The sequence below is a fragment of the Engystomops pustulosus genome, chromosome 8 (genome assembly GCF_040894005.1).
Source record: "Engystomops pustulosus chromosome 8, aEngPut4.maternal, whole genome shotgun sequence".
NCBI classification, from domain to species: Eukaryota; Metazoa; Chordata; class Amphibia; order Anura; family Leptodactylidae; genus Engystomops; species Engystomops pustulosus.
In genome coordinates, this window is record NC_092418.1 from 32547758 (window position 1) to 32562765 (window position 15008).

The 15008-nt window shown below is 44.9% G+C and overlaps 1 protein-coding gene across 3 annotated transcripts in view; it reads left to right on the forward strand.

The window, feature by feature from the left end:
* Positions 1–15008, forward strand: part of CCP110 (centriolar coiled-coil protein 110) — a 66409-nt gene that overhangs the window by 32148 nt on the left and 19253 nt on the right. The window contains exons 1-3 of one of the 3 annotated variants that reach the window (XM_072120588.1): positions 647–857; positions 2557–2709; positions 13080–13208. In XM_072120588.1, the coding sequence (XP_071976689.1) occupies positions 2572–2709; positions 13080–13208 (267 nt within the window). In that variant the 5' untranslated portion in view covers positions 647–857; positions 2557–2571. Of the gene's footprint in view, positions 1–646; positions 858–2556; positions 2710–10857; positions 11047–13079; positions 13209–15008 lie in introns of those variants that run through there. The other 2 variants (XM_072120587.1, XM_072120589.1) reach the window with 2 other exon arrangements.

Here is a 15008-nt window from a genome sequence, read left to right on the forward strand (position 1 = left end):
AATTCACCATCTACAGCTCTGTACACCAAAGTTTAAAAAAGTTATTAGCGCCAGAAGCAAAATAAAAAAAATAATTTGTACAGGAGGTTTAAATTTGTGTAAGTGTATGAAAACATTATAAAACCTATATAAATTTGTTATCCCCCAAAGAATGAAGTAGACATGTAATTTGTAAAATCCAATCCCACAAGAAAACAGTGCAAACTTTTTTTTTTCACCCTTTTCACTGCATTTGGATTTTTTTTCCTGCTTCCCAGTACATGGCATGGAACATTAAATAGTTACTATGAAGTGCAATTTGTTACACTGAAAAAAAAGCCATCAGAGCTCTCTACGTGGAAAAATAAAGAGTTATAGATTTTTGATGGTGGAGAGTGAAAAATGGAAATGAAAAAACAAAAAAAAAGGGGGGGGGGTTAAATCCCATAGAGAGATGTGAACTTGTTAGATGGAAAGCACTAGGCGGAGGGGCAGGTAAGTGAGCAGCAGAGCCCCCCATCACAGCTCAGCCTCTGTACTGTGTCCTCCTGCTGTGCCTCCGAAGATGCTCCCCATTCTCTTTATACTGTAGCGTGCACAGCAAGCTCCGCCCGCCCGGAAAGACCGTTGGAGGAAGTGGTCGGGCGAAAGACGATCTATGTCAGTCATTACATCACTCCGCCTTCTAAGAGGCGGGGCATGGAAGACCGTTGCCAGGAGAAGCTGTTGCCGCCGGAGCCGTGAATATGGCGGTGCGGAGCGGGAGGCGGGGCTGAACTGTCACTGCGCTCCGCTTTTGTTGTGAGACTAACGGCCGGAAGCGTCAGAGGCGGCGGAGGAGAGATGAGAGCGTGACGGCCGTTGCGGCTGGCGGGGAGGTGGGTGCGCGCCGGAGCGGAGAGCCGCCATACATAGTACTGGCACAGCTGCCCATGTGGTGGATGTGATGTGTGATGTATATACCGTGTATTCATTATGTATAATGTCAGTGTAGTGTAATTATGTATAATCTTTGTAATATGTATTTATGGTGTGTATAATGTATGTATGGTGTGTTTACGTATAGGGTATATAATATGTATGTATGTAGTTATGCTGTGTGTATAATGTATATATGGTGTATTCATAATGTATAATGTCAGTGTGGTGTAATTATGTATGGTGTGTTTACATATAGGGTATATAATATATACGTATGTAAAGTGTGTGTATAATGTATGCATGGTGTTTACCCATAGGGTATATGGTATATATGTATTTATGGTGTGTTTACATATAATGTATGTATTTATGGTGTGTGTATAATGTATGTAATATGTATTTATGGTGTGTGTATAATGTATGTAATATGTAGTTATGGTGTGTGTGTATAATGTATGTAATGTATGGTGTATGCACAGGTTGGGGGATCTGGATGGTGATAATTATGTCACATTCTATCCAATTATCCGATGGTGTCACTACCATTAGCGCGGTCATCCTGTGTCACATGCGGCTTGTTATGTACTGATGCTCCTATTCTTCAGTGTTGTCCTGGCAATCACTTGTACAGATCACTACTGTGTTATTTTCTAAGGCTCCTATGGTTCTTTTCCGGTGTTTCAACTGCAAGCGGCACCTGACAGACCCATTTGACTATAATGTAGCGCAGGCTATAGTTTACATTGGGCATTTCTCCGGTCTCATCCCTTTGATGGTAATAGCATAGCCTCGTGTAGCACTTTTCTTATTGGAAAATGCAACACTCTGTACCAGAACAGTGTAGAGCTATAGTGTAACCATAGCATCTGGGCTCAGGAGGGGCTGATCACAGACTTTCCAGCCATGTTGCAACTTTTTACAGGGATCTCTGGTCTGTAGAGGTCTGACCACTGTGAACCCCATCAATCATAGGATGGGGGTCCCCAAGTCTAGTGTGTGTGAATAGATCGGTACTGAGCAACCCAATTCCCTTCCACAAGTCCAAAGCAGTGGATTTACACTTGTTCTGCCTCTCTGTTCGGAGGGGAATAGAGCATTAGTGTTGTGAGTGGGAAAACCTCTTTAAAGGAGTTCTTTTTTTTTAATCAGATTACCCAGCACCTCCATCAAAAGCACTTAAAGGGGTTGTACTATTAAAGCTACACTTTATCCAAAGGATAGCGGATCACAAGCTTATTGGATTCCTACCATACACAAGAACAGGACCCAAAGCAATAAAGAGCATGTCGGTTTCGTTGTGTCCTGCTGCTCCATTCAATAGTATGCAGGTATCAAAAGTTTCCCAACCTCTATCCCTCAGTTTGTATATTGGGAGCTGAAACATTTCTGCTGCTGGTTATAGATTCATATACTATGACACCTGTTCACATTGGGCCGTGCTGTCATTATCCTGCCATAGTGATGGTAGTTATTGTGTCTGTATGCGCTGAGTGTTTGGCTCTGGGGTATTTGGCTCTTGTTGTCAGTGGGGACGCACTGAGTGATTGCACACCATTGTATCCCAGTCTTGTGGAATGAACAGGAATCTGAACGATCGCTCAATAAATAGCAAGCAATTTTTTTTTACCTCTATTAACCCTGTGTTCTCTCTACTAGTCTTGTTACAGAACAATGGAGCCGTATGAAGAATTCTACAAAAAGCGATTTGCCACATTACAAGGGCAGGCGGTCACTACCGAAGCCGTGTCCGCCGAACCTCAGGGAGTATCGGTCATCCAGTTTCATGGTGTTGCTGTCCTCTCTCCATTGGTAAGTGATTTACACCCTATGTATCACGGTAGTGATTCTGATTTGATTGCTTCACATTGTGCCTGCAGGGCCGGGTGGATTTGCATCTTTGATTTGCGTTTGTTCTCATGCAAACCATCAGTATAATAAGTAGTGTGTCAGCGCTATGGAGTTGTGCTGACACATACTTTACAGATACAATACAACTTGTGTCCATAGGTGTATTTGCTGATTAAGCTTAAAGGACATATACCACCAGAATGAAGGCTTGTAAACCAAGAACACTGACATACTGGTGTGTGCTCCCTCTGGCAGAATACACCTTTCTATAACCTTCTTATGCAGTTGTTTTTAAGAGAAAAAGGCTTTAAAATTATCCAAATGAGCCTATGGAGCTCAGAGCATAATATTAAAAGCTGTTTTTGTAAGCAGCTAAAGGAAGAGCAGACACAATCATTCATCCTGGTAGTAGATGCCCTTTAAAGGGGTTGTGCCACAATTCACACTTATTCTCTACCCCTTGGATAGGAGATGGTCCGTTTGCTGGAACCCCCACTGACTGTTAGAGTTGGGACCCAGGACCCTACCACACACACAGAATGCAGGAGCACATTGATCTGCAATCCATTCACTTTTATGGGACTTCTAGCAAATCTTACAGAATGGGAATTTCACGAGAATAGCATTTTGTGGATTTGGGGCTCAAGTGAATGCTTTCCAGTTTGGTGGGCTTTCCAGTGATGGTTGCCCCTAAAGTTCAGGTTGAGCGTGTGCCCCTGCGCTCCATTCACAAGTTAGCGCTTTACCCCTCCCGCTGCACAAGATCTGGTGCGTCTGTGAGTGGTGAACTCTGCGCTGACCTGATATCTCAGACCAAGCACAGTGCAGAGGATGGGACTGTGTGATGTATGATACAAAGTGTCCCTTCTTCCTTGCTATTATCAGTATTAGAGTTTGGCACATCTGTTCTGCAGGGAAGCAGGGACCTTGTATCATATATCACTATGATGCCTCATGCCTGCACGTGGTACACCTGTTTTGATGAGTGCTCGGGTTCTTTCCTGTTAATGACTATGTAGGTTCGTCTTGCTGTGCCACTAAAGGTAAAGTCGCAATAACTTCTAAAATTACTATTTGGCTAGTGACGTTTGCTGGTCTTTGTGCATCCCCGGACTATGCGAAGATGAGCAGCTTACTGTGACAATGACTGACAGTGACACACATCCTAAACGGTGACATATTGATGATTCTTCTCTTACCCTTTCATCTCTAGTGATTGTATAGAGTAATTGTCTCTTTACTTCTCACCATCATTACCAGGACTATGTCTATTATCTATTGTTGCTCTTGATGGTGTCATAACCTCCAATAATTCCTGTAATGTGAGACGATACAAGGTATTTCTTGAAGAATTCTAATAATGCTCAATAGCCGGTCACATTCCTTGATAAGATCAAGTATTTGGCCTTGTTCTTCCATGTGAAATCCACAGGCTGAAGGAGGTGATGGGGTTATATGATGTCATGTCTGATGTTACTAGCTGCATATTGCATGTATGGGTCACTGGCAGACGTCCCAAGGTGTCTGCTATGGCGCCTAGAGTCTGCATCTCTTATTTTGAGGGCAAGATCCTGTCCACAATTGAGGGATGTGTGTCTGGGATCAATGGTTGGATGAGTGTCTGAGATAAACACAAAACTTGCCATTTATTAGCAGAACAGACCATGTTCCTAAAATTAACCTACACCCCAGATTAGTCCATGGAACAATATTCTAAAGCCAGTTCGGTCTGAGAAACTCACTCCATGCACTTGCAGGATTTCCAGGGCCCCAACTGCGATCACTGAACTGAACTCAGCACCTCAGTACAGTTCAGTGATTTGCAGTCCATTCTGGGAAATTCTGGAAGTGCCCCTGGCAAGCTTCTTGGACCAAGCTCGCTTGTGGGCAACAGGCTTAAAATGGAGCCCCTAAACCATTCTCTTAACCTAAAAGAGTTGTGGCAATTGTAAAAGTTAAAAACAACCCTTAGAGTTAATCGAGACCCCAGACGGGATGAGATGGCTGGGGTCCCTGGTCTGGATTTTGTACAAAGTCCGCCAGCGAGTAATCCACTCTTCAGACTCCAGTTACACCAGGATGAGTCAACGGTGCCCATCACCATCCTGTACCTACCTCTCTGCCACACTGCAGCTTGGGCGGGTACGTAACCAGATGTAACTGTGACCTCTCTATGGTACAGTGTTATATGACTGCTCGTACGTCTCAGCTGGATAAACAGGCTTATACCTACAAAATGTTGACATTTTCCTAATATTGAACAGAGATTACATTCATTGTTGGAGGATCTGTGCTGGAATTTAGCCTGACAGTATAGTATTGTGTAGTATGTACAGAGGGGACACATTCCTGAAAAGTCTCATCACAGATCTGTCTGATACGTTCCTACCCATAGACGGGCTCATATTTGAGCTGCTCGGAGTAGAACTGTACGTCTGTATCTATATATTTACGGACTGTAATATTGCTGGAATATCCCTGCAGTTTGGTCATCAGTATCATTATTAGTCGGGGACAGAGGTCGCACTAACATATTTCTAGAAGGGTAATAATACTCCTCTTACTATTTTTGAGGAGTATTTTTAGCCGGGAAGGAGTAACATTTTCAGTAATACAAGTATATAACTCATAGCTGTATATCATGTTGATAGACGCTAATTATATAAGAAAATCATGTGTCAGTGTCTTCTGTGTTTAAATAGCAAATTGAGGCAGTTCTAGTGATGTTACATCATGCATTGCCCAGACTGGAGCTGACACCACCAACCCCCCAACCACAGTCGCCGAAACCTCCCACCACCACACTGCGGCCCGCCGAGACCTCCCACCACCGCACTGCGGCCCGCCGAGACCTCCCGCCACCGCACTGCGGCCCGCCGAGACCTCCCACCACCGCACTGCGGCCGCCGAGACCTCCCACCACCGCACTGCGGCCCGCCGAGACCTCCCACCACCGCACTGCGGCCCGCCGAGACCTCCCACCACCACACTGCGGCCCGCCGAGACCTCCCACCACCACACTGCGGCCCGCCGAGACCTCCCACCACCACACTGCGGCCCGCCGAGACCTCCCACCACCACACTGCGGCCCGCCGAGACCTCCCACCACCACACTGCGGCCCGCCGAGACCTCCCACCACCACACTGCGGCCCGCCGAGACCTCCCACCACCACACTGCGGCCCGCCGAGACCTCCCACCACCACACTGCGGCCCGCCGAGACCTCCCACCACCACACTGCGGCCCGCCGAGACCTCCCACCACCACACTGCGGCCCGCCGAGACCTCCCACCACCACACTGCGGCCCGCCGAGACCTCCCACCACCACACTGCGGCCCGCCGAGACCTCCCACCACCACACTGCGGCCCGCCGAGACCTCCCACCACCACACTGCGGCCCGCCGAGACCTCCCACCACCACACTGCGGCCCGCCGAGACCTCCCACCACCACACTGCGGCCCGCCGAGACCTCCCACCACCACACTGCGGCCCGCCGAGACCTCCCACCACCACACTGCGGCCGCCGAGACCTCCCACCACCACACTGCAGCCGCCGCCGAGCCCCCGTGGCCAGACTGCAGCAGACACTGCAAATCCATGATAGTTGCTTTGTAAAATGCTTTTTTTTAAAAGAAATTTTGGTTTATTTTTTTGGTGTCTGTGTTGGGGGGAGGCGTTTTTTTTAGGTTTTTTATTAATTGAATTTGTGTCTGTCAGTTTTTACTGTTTATGCAGTCCTGTTTCACATACACCTCATGCCACCTCAGCACTCGCCAGACACGCACTCCCACGTAACATATACCTCATGCCACCTCAGCACCAGACATGCAGTCCCACGTAACATATACTTCATGCCACCTCAGCACCAGACATGCAGTCCCACGTAACATACACCTGCCACCTCAGCACCTGCCAGACACACAGTCCCACGTAACATATACCTCATGCCACCTCAGCATCAGACATGCACTCCCACGTAACATATACTTCATGCCACCTCAGCACCAGACATGCAGTCCCACGTAACATACACCTACCACCTCAGCACCCGCCAGACACGCAGTCCCACGTAACATATACCTCATGCCACCTCAGCACCAGACATGCAGTCCCACGTAACATATACTTCATGCCACCTCAGCACCAGACATGCAGTCCCACGTAACATACACTTCATGCCACCTCAGCACCAGACATGCAGTCCCACGTAACATACACCTGCCACCTCAGCACCCGCCAGACACGCAGTCCCACGTAACATATACCTCATGCCAACTCAGCACCAGACATGCAGTCCCACGTAACATACACCTGCCACCTCAGCACCCGCCAGACACGCAGTCCCACGTAACATATACCTCATGCCACCTCAGCACCAGACACGCAGTCGTACGTAACATATACCTCATGCCACCACAGCACCAGACATGCAGTCCCACGTAACATATACCTCATGCCACCTCAGCACCCGCCAGACATGCAGTCCTACGTAACATAAACCTCATGCCACCTCAGCACCTGCAAGACATGCAGTCCCATGTAACATACAGGTCTTCCCTGACCTTATCACATCCACTCCTGTCAGGCCCCCTCACCTCCATACACAGGTATGCACACAGTACCTGTACACCTTCTACTTGCAGGCAGCCATTACAGCTCTACTTCCTGTGAGGAGACTGCGTGGTAAGCCACGCCCTTTCCCGGAGGCTCCGCCCCTCCCGTGACATCACGGCTACCCGGAGCAGCTCCATTCTAGAGGCTACTAACGCTGTAGTGTGAGCTGAGCAGTGCCGGCCCGCGCGCTGCCAGTGTAATGTCCTGCACACCATTGCTGTGCGCTCCGGACCGCTCAGACACACACTACAACCAGGGATAATTGCCAAGCGTACTTTTACGCTTGGCAATTATTCTGGGGAGTAATGGCGCCTCATCATGCGTCTATGACGCTTGGTGAGGCGTTAATGCGATCTCTGGTCGGGGAGGTTTTCAACTGAAAGGGAATCTGTATGGGCGATTTGAGACGATAAATCACCCACAGGCCCTTATGGCCCAGTGGTTCAGTGTCCCACATCGCCCTTTAGTTCTTCCCCGGTTTCACCACACGAGCCGTGAGAATCACCATTGCACAAAGCTGGGGTGTACTGCATGGGCTTCAGAATTACTGCACCGGCACGGAGAGCACAACAGATGGGTCCTATGAGGCTAACTAAAGGTATAGGTTTTTTTTTTTTATAGTGCTCGGGAAGAGACCTCTGACAGGGCGATTTTGGACACTACACCTCGATTAGGACCTGTGGGTGGTTTAGTGTCCCAAATTGCCCTGACAGGTTCTCTTTAATGTGACTCTGCTGCAGTACTATTGATGGCCACTATACATGGTACGGAGCTCTCCTGAGGAAGCAATAGGCGAAACGCGCGTCGGGGCGCGGGGCAGACAACAGCCATAGCAAGAAGGTAATAACCTGTATATTATTCACTATAGAAAGAGATGTTCCTTATCAGATGCATTGTTCAAAAATGTAACACTGGCTTGCTATAGATGGGCTGCTAAAGTCTCCCCTACCATCGTGGGATCATTTTTAGTATTTGTATAAATTTATGTCTGTATTGGTTTTAATATATATGAAATAATAATTTAGAATGTTTTTAAATATATTTCTCTCGAGTTCCCCTTATTGTAGGGTATTTGATTGGAGTTAGGGGGGAATTCATCCTAACTAAACTCAAGGACTTATTAAATTTGGGTTATATGGTACGGAGCTCTGTCTGCTCTATGTAGTGTCAAGACCCCTAAGCTCAACCCTCACCATCACCACTAATGTTTTAGGATTCACTCTTATGGATAGAATTTTCTTGGGAAGCTCCAATTTCGCTGTTATGTTTTAATATGGAAACTCCCGGCCCCCTGGGGGTCTTCCATATGCAAGGAAAACCCATTTAATAGAATGTTTCCCTTTGAAGTCCTCTGTACAGCATGACCACAACAAGTCAGGGCTCCAGTCTTGGATGTTGGAGGACTCCCCATTGATTGAGAATGTCATTGGCATTTTCTAAATGGCATTGCTTCACACTGTGCCATACATGGGGGGTTATCTGTCCAGCACACCCACCGTAGGCGTCTTCCGCGTTCTGGACATGGGAGTCCCCAGATCCCTCTGATTTGCCCGTTTCTATGATTTGGGTGATGTTGAACTAAAATGGAATAAACTCATGGGGGAGATTTATCAGAAGTGTCTGAGGTAAAACTGTTCTAGTTGCCCATGAAAACCAATCAGAACGCATCTTTAATTTTATAGACAGTTGTGGGAAAATGAAAGCTTAGCTCTAATTGGTTGCCATGGGCAGCTAGAACAGTTTTACCTCAGAAGTTTCTGAGGTAATCTCTTGTTGTTTATCTATGACCTTCTCTCATAGGCGGATTGGTCGGTGGGTTGTATGATATAGTTTGTGGGGCTCTAGCGGCAGGAGGGGGAGTGATGACTGTATATTTTGTTGTGCAGGTCTTAAGTAAGTGTAATGGCATCTCATCCTTGTCTCCAGTGTCATCGGGCTGTGACATGTAATTGGGAGATGCTATAACCTTGTCACCCCGGTAATATATACCATTTACTGTACTGTGCAATTATAGGGAATACCCGGTGACCTGCCCTTTTATTGTAGAGGGATTAGTATACTAAATCGTATTTTCAGCTTGTTAGGCAGCAGTGCTCCAGCTTCAGGGGGTGTCTGGAGGACACTGTATATCAGATGGTAACAGCGAGGGGTCATTACTCCTAAAAGGTTTTGGAAAACACTTTAGGTAATTGTTGGCTAAATACTTGTTCAGGCCTCGGCTATCCCTCTGCCCCCATATACAGGGATATGCAGCTTTTATTTAATAGTGAAGCTGATTAGCAGGGCGCGGCAGCTTCTCTCCTCCTTAGAATTAGGGGGGTTGGTAGATACCTGATGTATATGGGAAAGCCGCTCCTTACAAAGGTGGGTGCAACTGATATTACTCTGTATATTGCAAGCTTAAAGGAAGTCATGATAAACCAGAGACACTTACTCATAGATTTGTTATCCATGGCCTCCTTCCTTCTAAAATCAACTTTTAAATTATGCTAATAAGTCAGAAGCGATCTGGGGGCGTTATCAGAGCCCCTCTGTCCTACAAATGACACTCTGCAGGAGCACTTCCCCCTCCCACCGTGTGCTGCAACTTCCTGCGCTGTCAAGATTACTTCAGAGAAAGGGGGAAGTGCTGAGAAGGCAAAGGGGGATGGTGAAACCTTGTGAAGCTACAACCTGCTGGGGCTCTTGTAACCTCCCGCAGGAGCCCCTCTGGCTCACTAACATCATTTTAAAAGTAGATTTATTAGAAGGAAGGAGGCCATGGATAACAAATATAAGAAGATTACCACGGTCACGGTGCCTGGATCTATGAGTAAGTGTCCCTAGTTTATCATGATGGATTTTGATGATAGAGTTCTTTTTATAGGGGTTTTCCTGGGCTCAAAACATATCATTAATATCAGTTTGGTATTTGTATCACCTAGCACCTCCCCAGATCAGATCTCGGTGCCTAAAAATCAGAAAATGGATCAAGATGCAGACGGCTCCATTCTCTGTGTAGTGGCCAGACCAGGTTACTGCACATCAGCCATCATTTGATTGGGAATATGTTACCCAGCACTATATTGGACCATTTTGACCAGTTTTTGCAGCAGGTTACACTGCCTTGTCCGCGTCCGTCTGGGAAAATCTCAGCAGCAAAACGTTACAAAATTCCCTATTTTTTGTTGTTGTTTTTTTGGGGAAATTGAATATAGAAATAATTGAAAATAATCTTGTGACTTGGAAGGGAAGGACAGCTTATATAGTATTTTTGTTGTTGTTGTTACTATCCTGTTTAGTGTGTGTTATCCTGTGTAATTTTTACCTTGCGTCGACTACGGGCTCCTGACCATTGGTGTTAGCTTTATGATGATGGATGATTTGTTTATAGCACTATATACGCTGTATACTGCGGCTCTTGTGTAATGGTCATATGGGCCGGCTCGGGTGACAGTGACAAGATGGGATAATTACACCTTTCAGCTTTGTGAAGATGTTTTTACAACTTGTCTTAGGACCTGGCCGTCCCTGGCAATTGTACACAAACTACAAGCGTTGTTGTTGTGTACAGGCTGTAGGATCGCCTTGTCACCCTACACTCGCTAAATCCTACACAGCTTCTATCTGCTGGAAGACCCATAATCTTTCTAGAATTATAGAAATACCGGCCTCAACGCTGACCGCACAATATGTGTAACAGGTAAGTGATCTCAGGAGATCTGGAGGAGCATAATCTTTTCTTATGAAAGGTTCTTATATCATTCTGTCACCCGACTTACAGATGACCCCTAGTTAAAAACTGACCTCTGGATATTGGTAATTTACTGTACTTTAGCCTTAGGCTACAATAATCAGCTATAAGAGTTTTCACAGTCGTCTGTAATGAGGCTTTAGTGTTAATTCTGGTTCTGATGACAATCCAACATTTTTAAAATCCAATTGTTACAGAGACCAAAAAAATTTTGTCTGGAGTTACAATTATAAAATATACAGTTCCAACTTGTATACAAATTCAACTTAAGTAAAAACCTACAGACCCTATCTTGTATGTAACCCGGGGACTGCCTGTACACATTTGTAGATGTGTGTTTTCTCTGTAAAGGCATATATACGATTATAGATTTTTATCTTTTTGTAAATGTTTGAGTAATTTGTGTATATTCAGTGTATAATAGTAAATGGTAATAGAAAGCAAATATTCCTAAAACTTCCTAATACTTGATCACTAAAAAGTTAATTTACTACTAAAATAATCTTTATTGTTTTGCTGTACACAATATACGGTACCATCTCCATCTATATTCGTTTGTCTCCTTTATTTCTTTATTGTAAACATTGTCTTTTCTTTTGCCTTTATCTTTTCTTATCTATGTAATTTATTTTTTCTTTAGATTTTATCTCTCTCCTTATGTATTTGCTATATGTCTGTTTGCTCTTTTCTATCTTTCCTTCCATATTGATCTTTCTATTTCTATCAATGTATTCGTAAGAACTTGGCTGCTTATCTATTCCTCTAAAAATAAACTTGCTCCATTAATTATGCTGGTGATTGTTTATGTCACGTATGTATCTCTGGTATTATAATTATATGTTGGCAGACGCACTACAGTTATATTTACCTTGTGAGTGAGCGCCGTCTCCTTTTCTAAGTCCATAACCGCTTTATTGGGAAGTGGACATCTTATTTTACCCCACAGTATGAAATGTCCTTTCTAGAATTCCCTCTTCTATGTGGAATCTTTCCCATCTACCTAAAAATAAAAACCTCATCCCTTCATGGGTTGTAATGTAAAAATGAGCAGAAAAGAATCATATTTGCCTAAAACGAGTCAAGTTTAGAGGCTGAATGGGGGAGCATCACTTCAGACATTTTTCTGGTTCTGTATTACCTAGAATCATGGTGTCATAGTAAAGATGAGGATCTGATCTTTTCAGAACCCCTCGGACTTGTGGTTCTGTGATCTATTAAACTAGAGATACATGCTGTTAAAGCTTTAGTTGGGAATATGAGCTGCAAATAAAATCCAGTTCCCTTTTTTCTTTTCTTTAGCAGACTGTGTCTGTAGTTAAAAGATGAAATTGTTATCTTTAATATGACACCACAAGTTCTATGCACTAGTGATGAATGGTACCGAACCTGGACCCGAATCCCCCACCGGTAACATCTGAGTGTTAACTGTATAAATGCCAGTGGCATTGAAACTATTGCGGCCATACATCAGCAGCAGCAAGCAATGATCATCCCCAAAATGGCAGATCCGTGTGCGGGTGGCGTAGGCCCACATCAATTTAAATGACTTTGGCAGCAGGATTTAAAGACCCGGACTTTGTGGTTCGAGTCTGCTCAACACTACTGGGTAATATAGAATTCAAGATGGGGTCTTTTGAATTGACACTACCACTGCAACTTCTAAACTTGACTCATCTCGGGCAAATCTGACTCTTCACAGCTCATTTTGTATATGACTTTAGAGGAGATTTAATTTTTTTAATATGTAGGCTGGTGAGATTTCACATGAAAGAGGGAATTCTAGAAAGGGCCTGAAGGGGTAAATCTGGTGACTGGTTGCCTATAAATAAACAGGTAATGTTATCATGCCGGTTTTCATTATGGAGGTATTTGACATGGATTTTCTTGAGTCAAACATCGTCTGAAAATCCACTGTCGGACTTTCCGATAAAAATTTTGGTCAATGGGAGAGCGATTGTAAATCCTTTACAATTACTTTGCAGCTCACAGTGGAGAAAAGGCAAGAAATGCAGCAATATAGACAGAAGGCCATCGAGTTGGGAGAGAAGAGGCTGAACACCAAGAAGAAATCCCTACTGAACCGCGTGCAGGAGATACTGGACACTGTGCAGGTAACACATGCATCCACTCATATGACCCAGCCCAGGGGTAAGGGTGGTCATACATACAACATATAGGACCTCTCTATCTTCTATGATGGTAGGTGTTTGGGAATATACTAAATGCTACGTATACTCCTCCATCAGCAATTTGGGTACATCTGAGACGAGCTTGCATGTGTATGTGGGAGATGAGAGGAATTTCAGATCTGGTCAGTAGGATAACCATAGGCTGAAATCTATCTGATTTGTGTATTGTGTAATCAGGATGGCGATAATCGTGGCATACATATATCTCTGCCGGGACTGACGCTGTGATTGGTGTGAACAGGGGCTTATCTTCATAGCCGCTTTTCTCTATGTAGCATCTGGTGCCAAGAACCGCAGCAAAGTCACAGTATATAAGAATAATAATACTCTTTATTTATTTAGCGCCTTCATATTCCTCAGTGCTTTACAAATCATAGGGGACATATACAAATATAATATTACATTACAGAGTACAGACATATGGAGCAATAGGAGTGATGGCCTTGCTCACAAGAGCTTACAGACTATGAAGAATATATGAAAAATACCTGCACACTTCTTGGACCCGCTCATATGTCACAGCCAGATCATATGGAGAAGTAGATGCAATTTAGACAAGCCCTGCTCCTCTGATCGGTGCGGATTGTATATGTTCTATTTTGTTTTTATATTGTTTTATAGTATATATATTAATTGAACTGAAAAGTGATGGTTCCTGATACACGTTGTACGGGTGAAGTCAAGGAGACTATTTTGGCTACATTAATTGGCGCTATGTAACATAAGGGATCTGAGAATTCCCTGTATGACTCCTAAGTTCTGGCTGAGGTGGAGAAGTCTCTGAGGCAATTCACTGCACTCACATGAGCTTGAAGAAATCGGCCAAAAATATAACGGTGAATGCAGCCGCCATTGATGTGCATTCTGGGTTTAGCAAGTGCATTGCTAAATTGACAACTGGGCGTTACCATTCTTGTTCTAATCCTCTGGATTGTTCCTACACAGTGTTGACACTACAAGCGGTCCCCTACTTAAGGACGCCCGACTTTGCATACAACCCCTAGTTAAAGACGGACTCCTGTGACCTCTGGTGAAGCTCTCTGGATGTTACTATAGTCCCAGGTTGCAATGATCAGCTGTAAGGTGTCTGTAATGAAGTTTTATTGATAATCCTTGGTCCCAATACAGCAAAAAATTGTCATTGGGACATAAAAAATTTTGTCTGGATCTACAATGATAAAGTATACAGTTTCGACTTGCATACAAATTCAACTTAAGAACAAACCCAATGAACCTATCTTGTACGTAACCCGCCTGCCTGTATTGGTATTGATTGTCAGACTCCTATAAGGACCCTCTGGTTTTGACAAGGGGAATGGGAATATCCAATTGTAAGTTGTTCCAGGAGGAATATCAGAGTGACTGCACAATACATGGTCCTCAGAATATATGCGCCCGCTTTGTTATCTTATGGGAAGAACAGAACTGGCCATATGGATAGGAGAAGTACTTAAAGGGGTTATCCGGGTTTAAAAAATTTTTTATGGCCGGGCTGGGGCTATTTAAACATAATAAACATGTACTTACCTCCTCCGGTGCTGCCGATGTCCCGCGCCGCGGCCCGTCTTCTCTGTGCGCCGGTTTCAGTACAAGGGCGCTTACAACGCTGAGAGATAGGGACGGATGGGAGGAGCCGTCCACAACGCGGACCGGAAGCTCCCTGTGCGCGGCTTCCGTGCCCCTGTTTGTTTACAGGGGCACGGATCGAAGTGACCGCGGCGC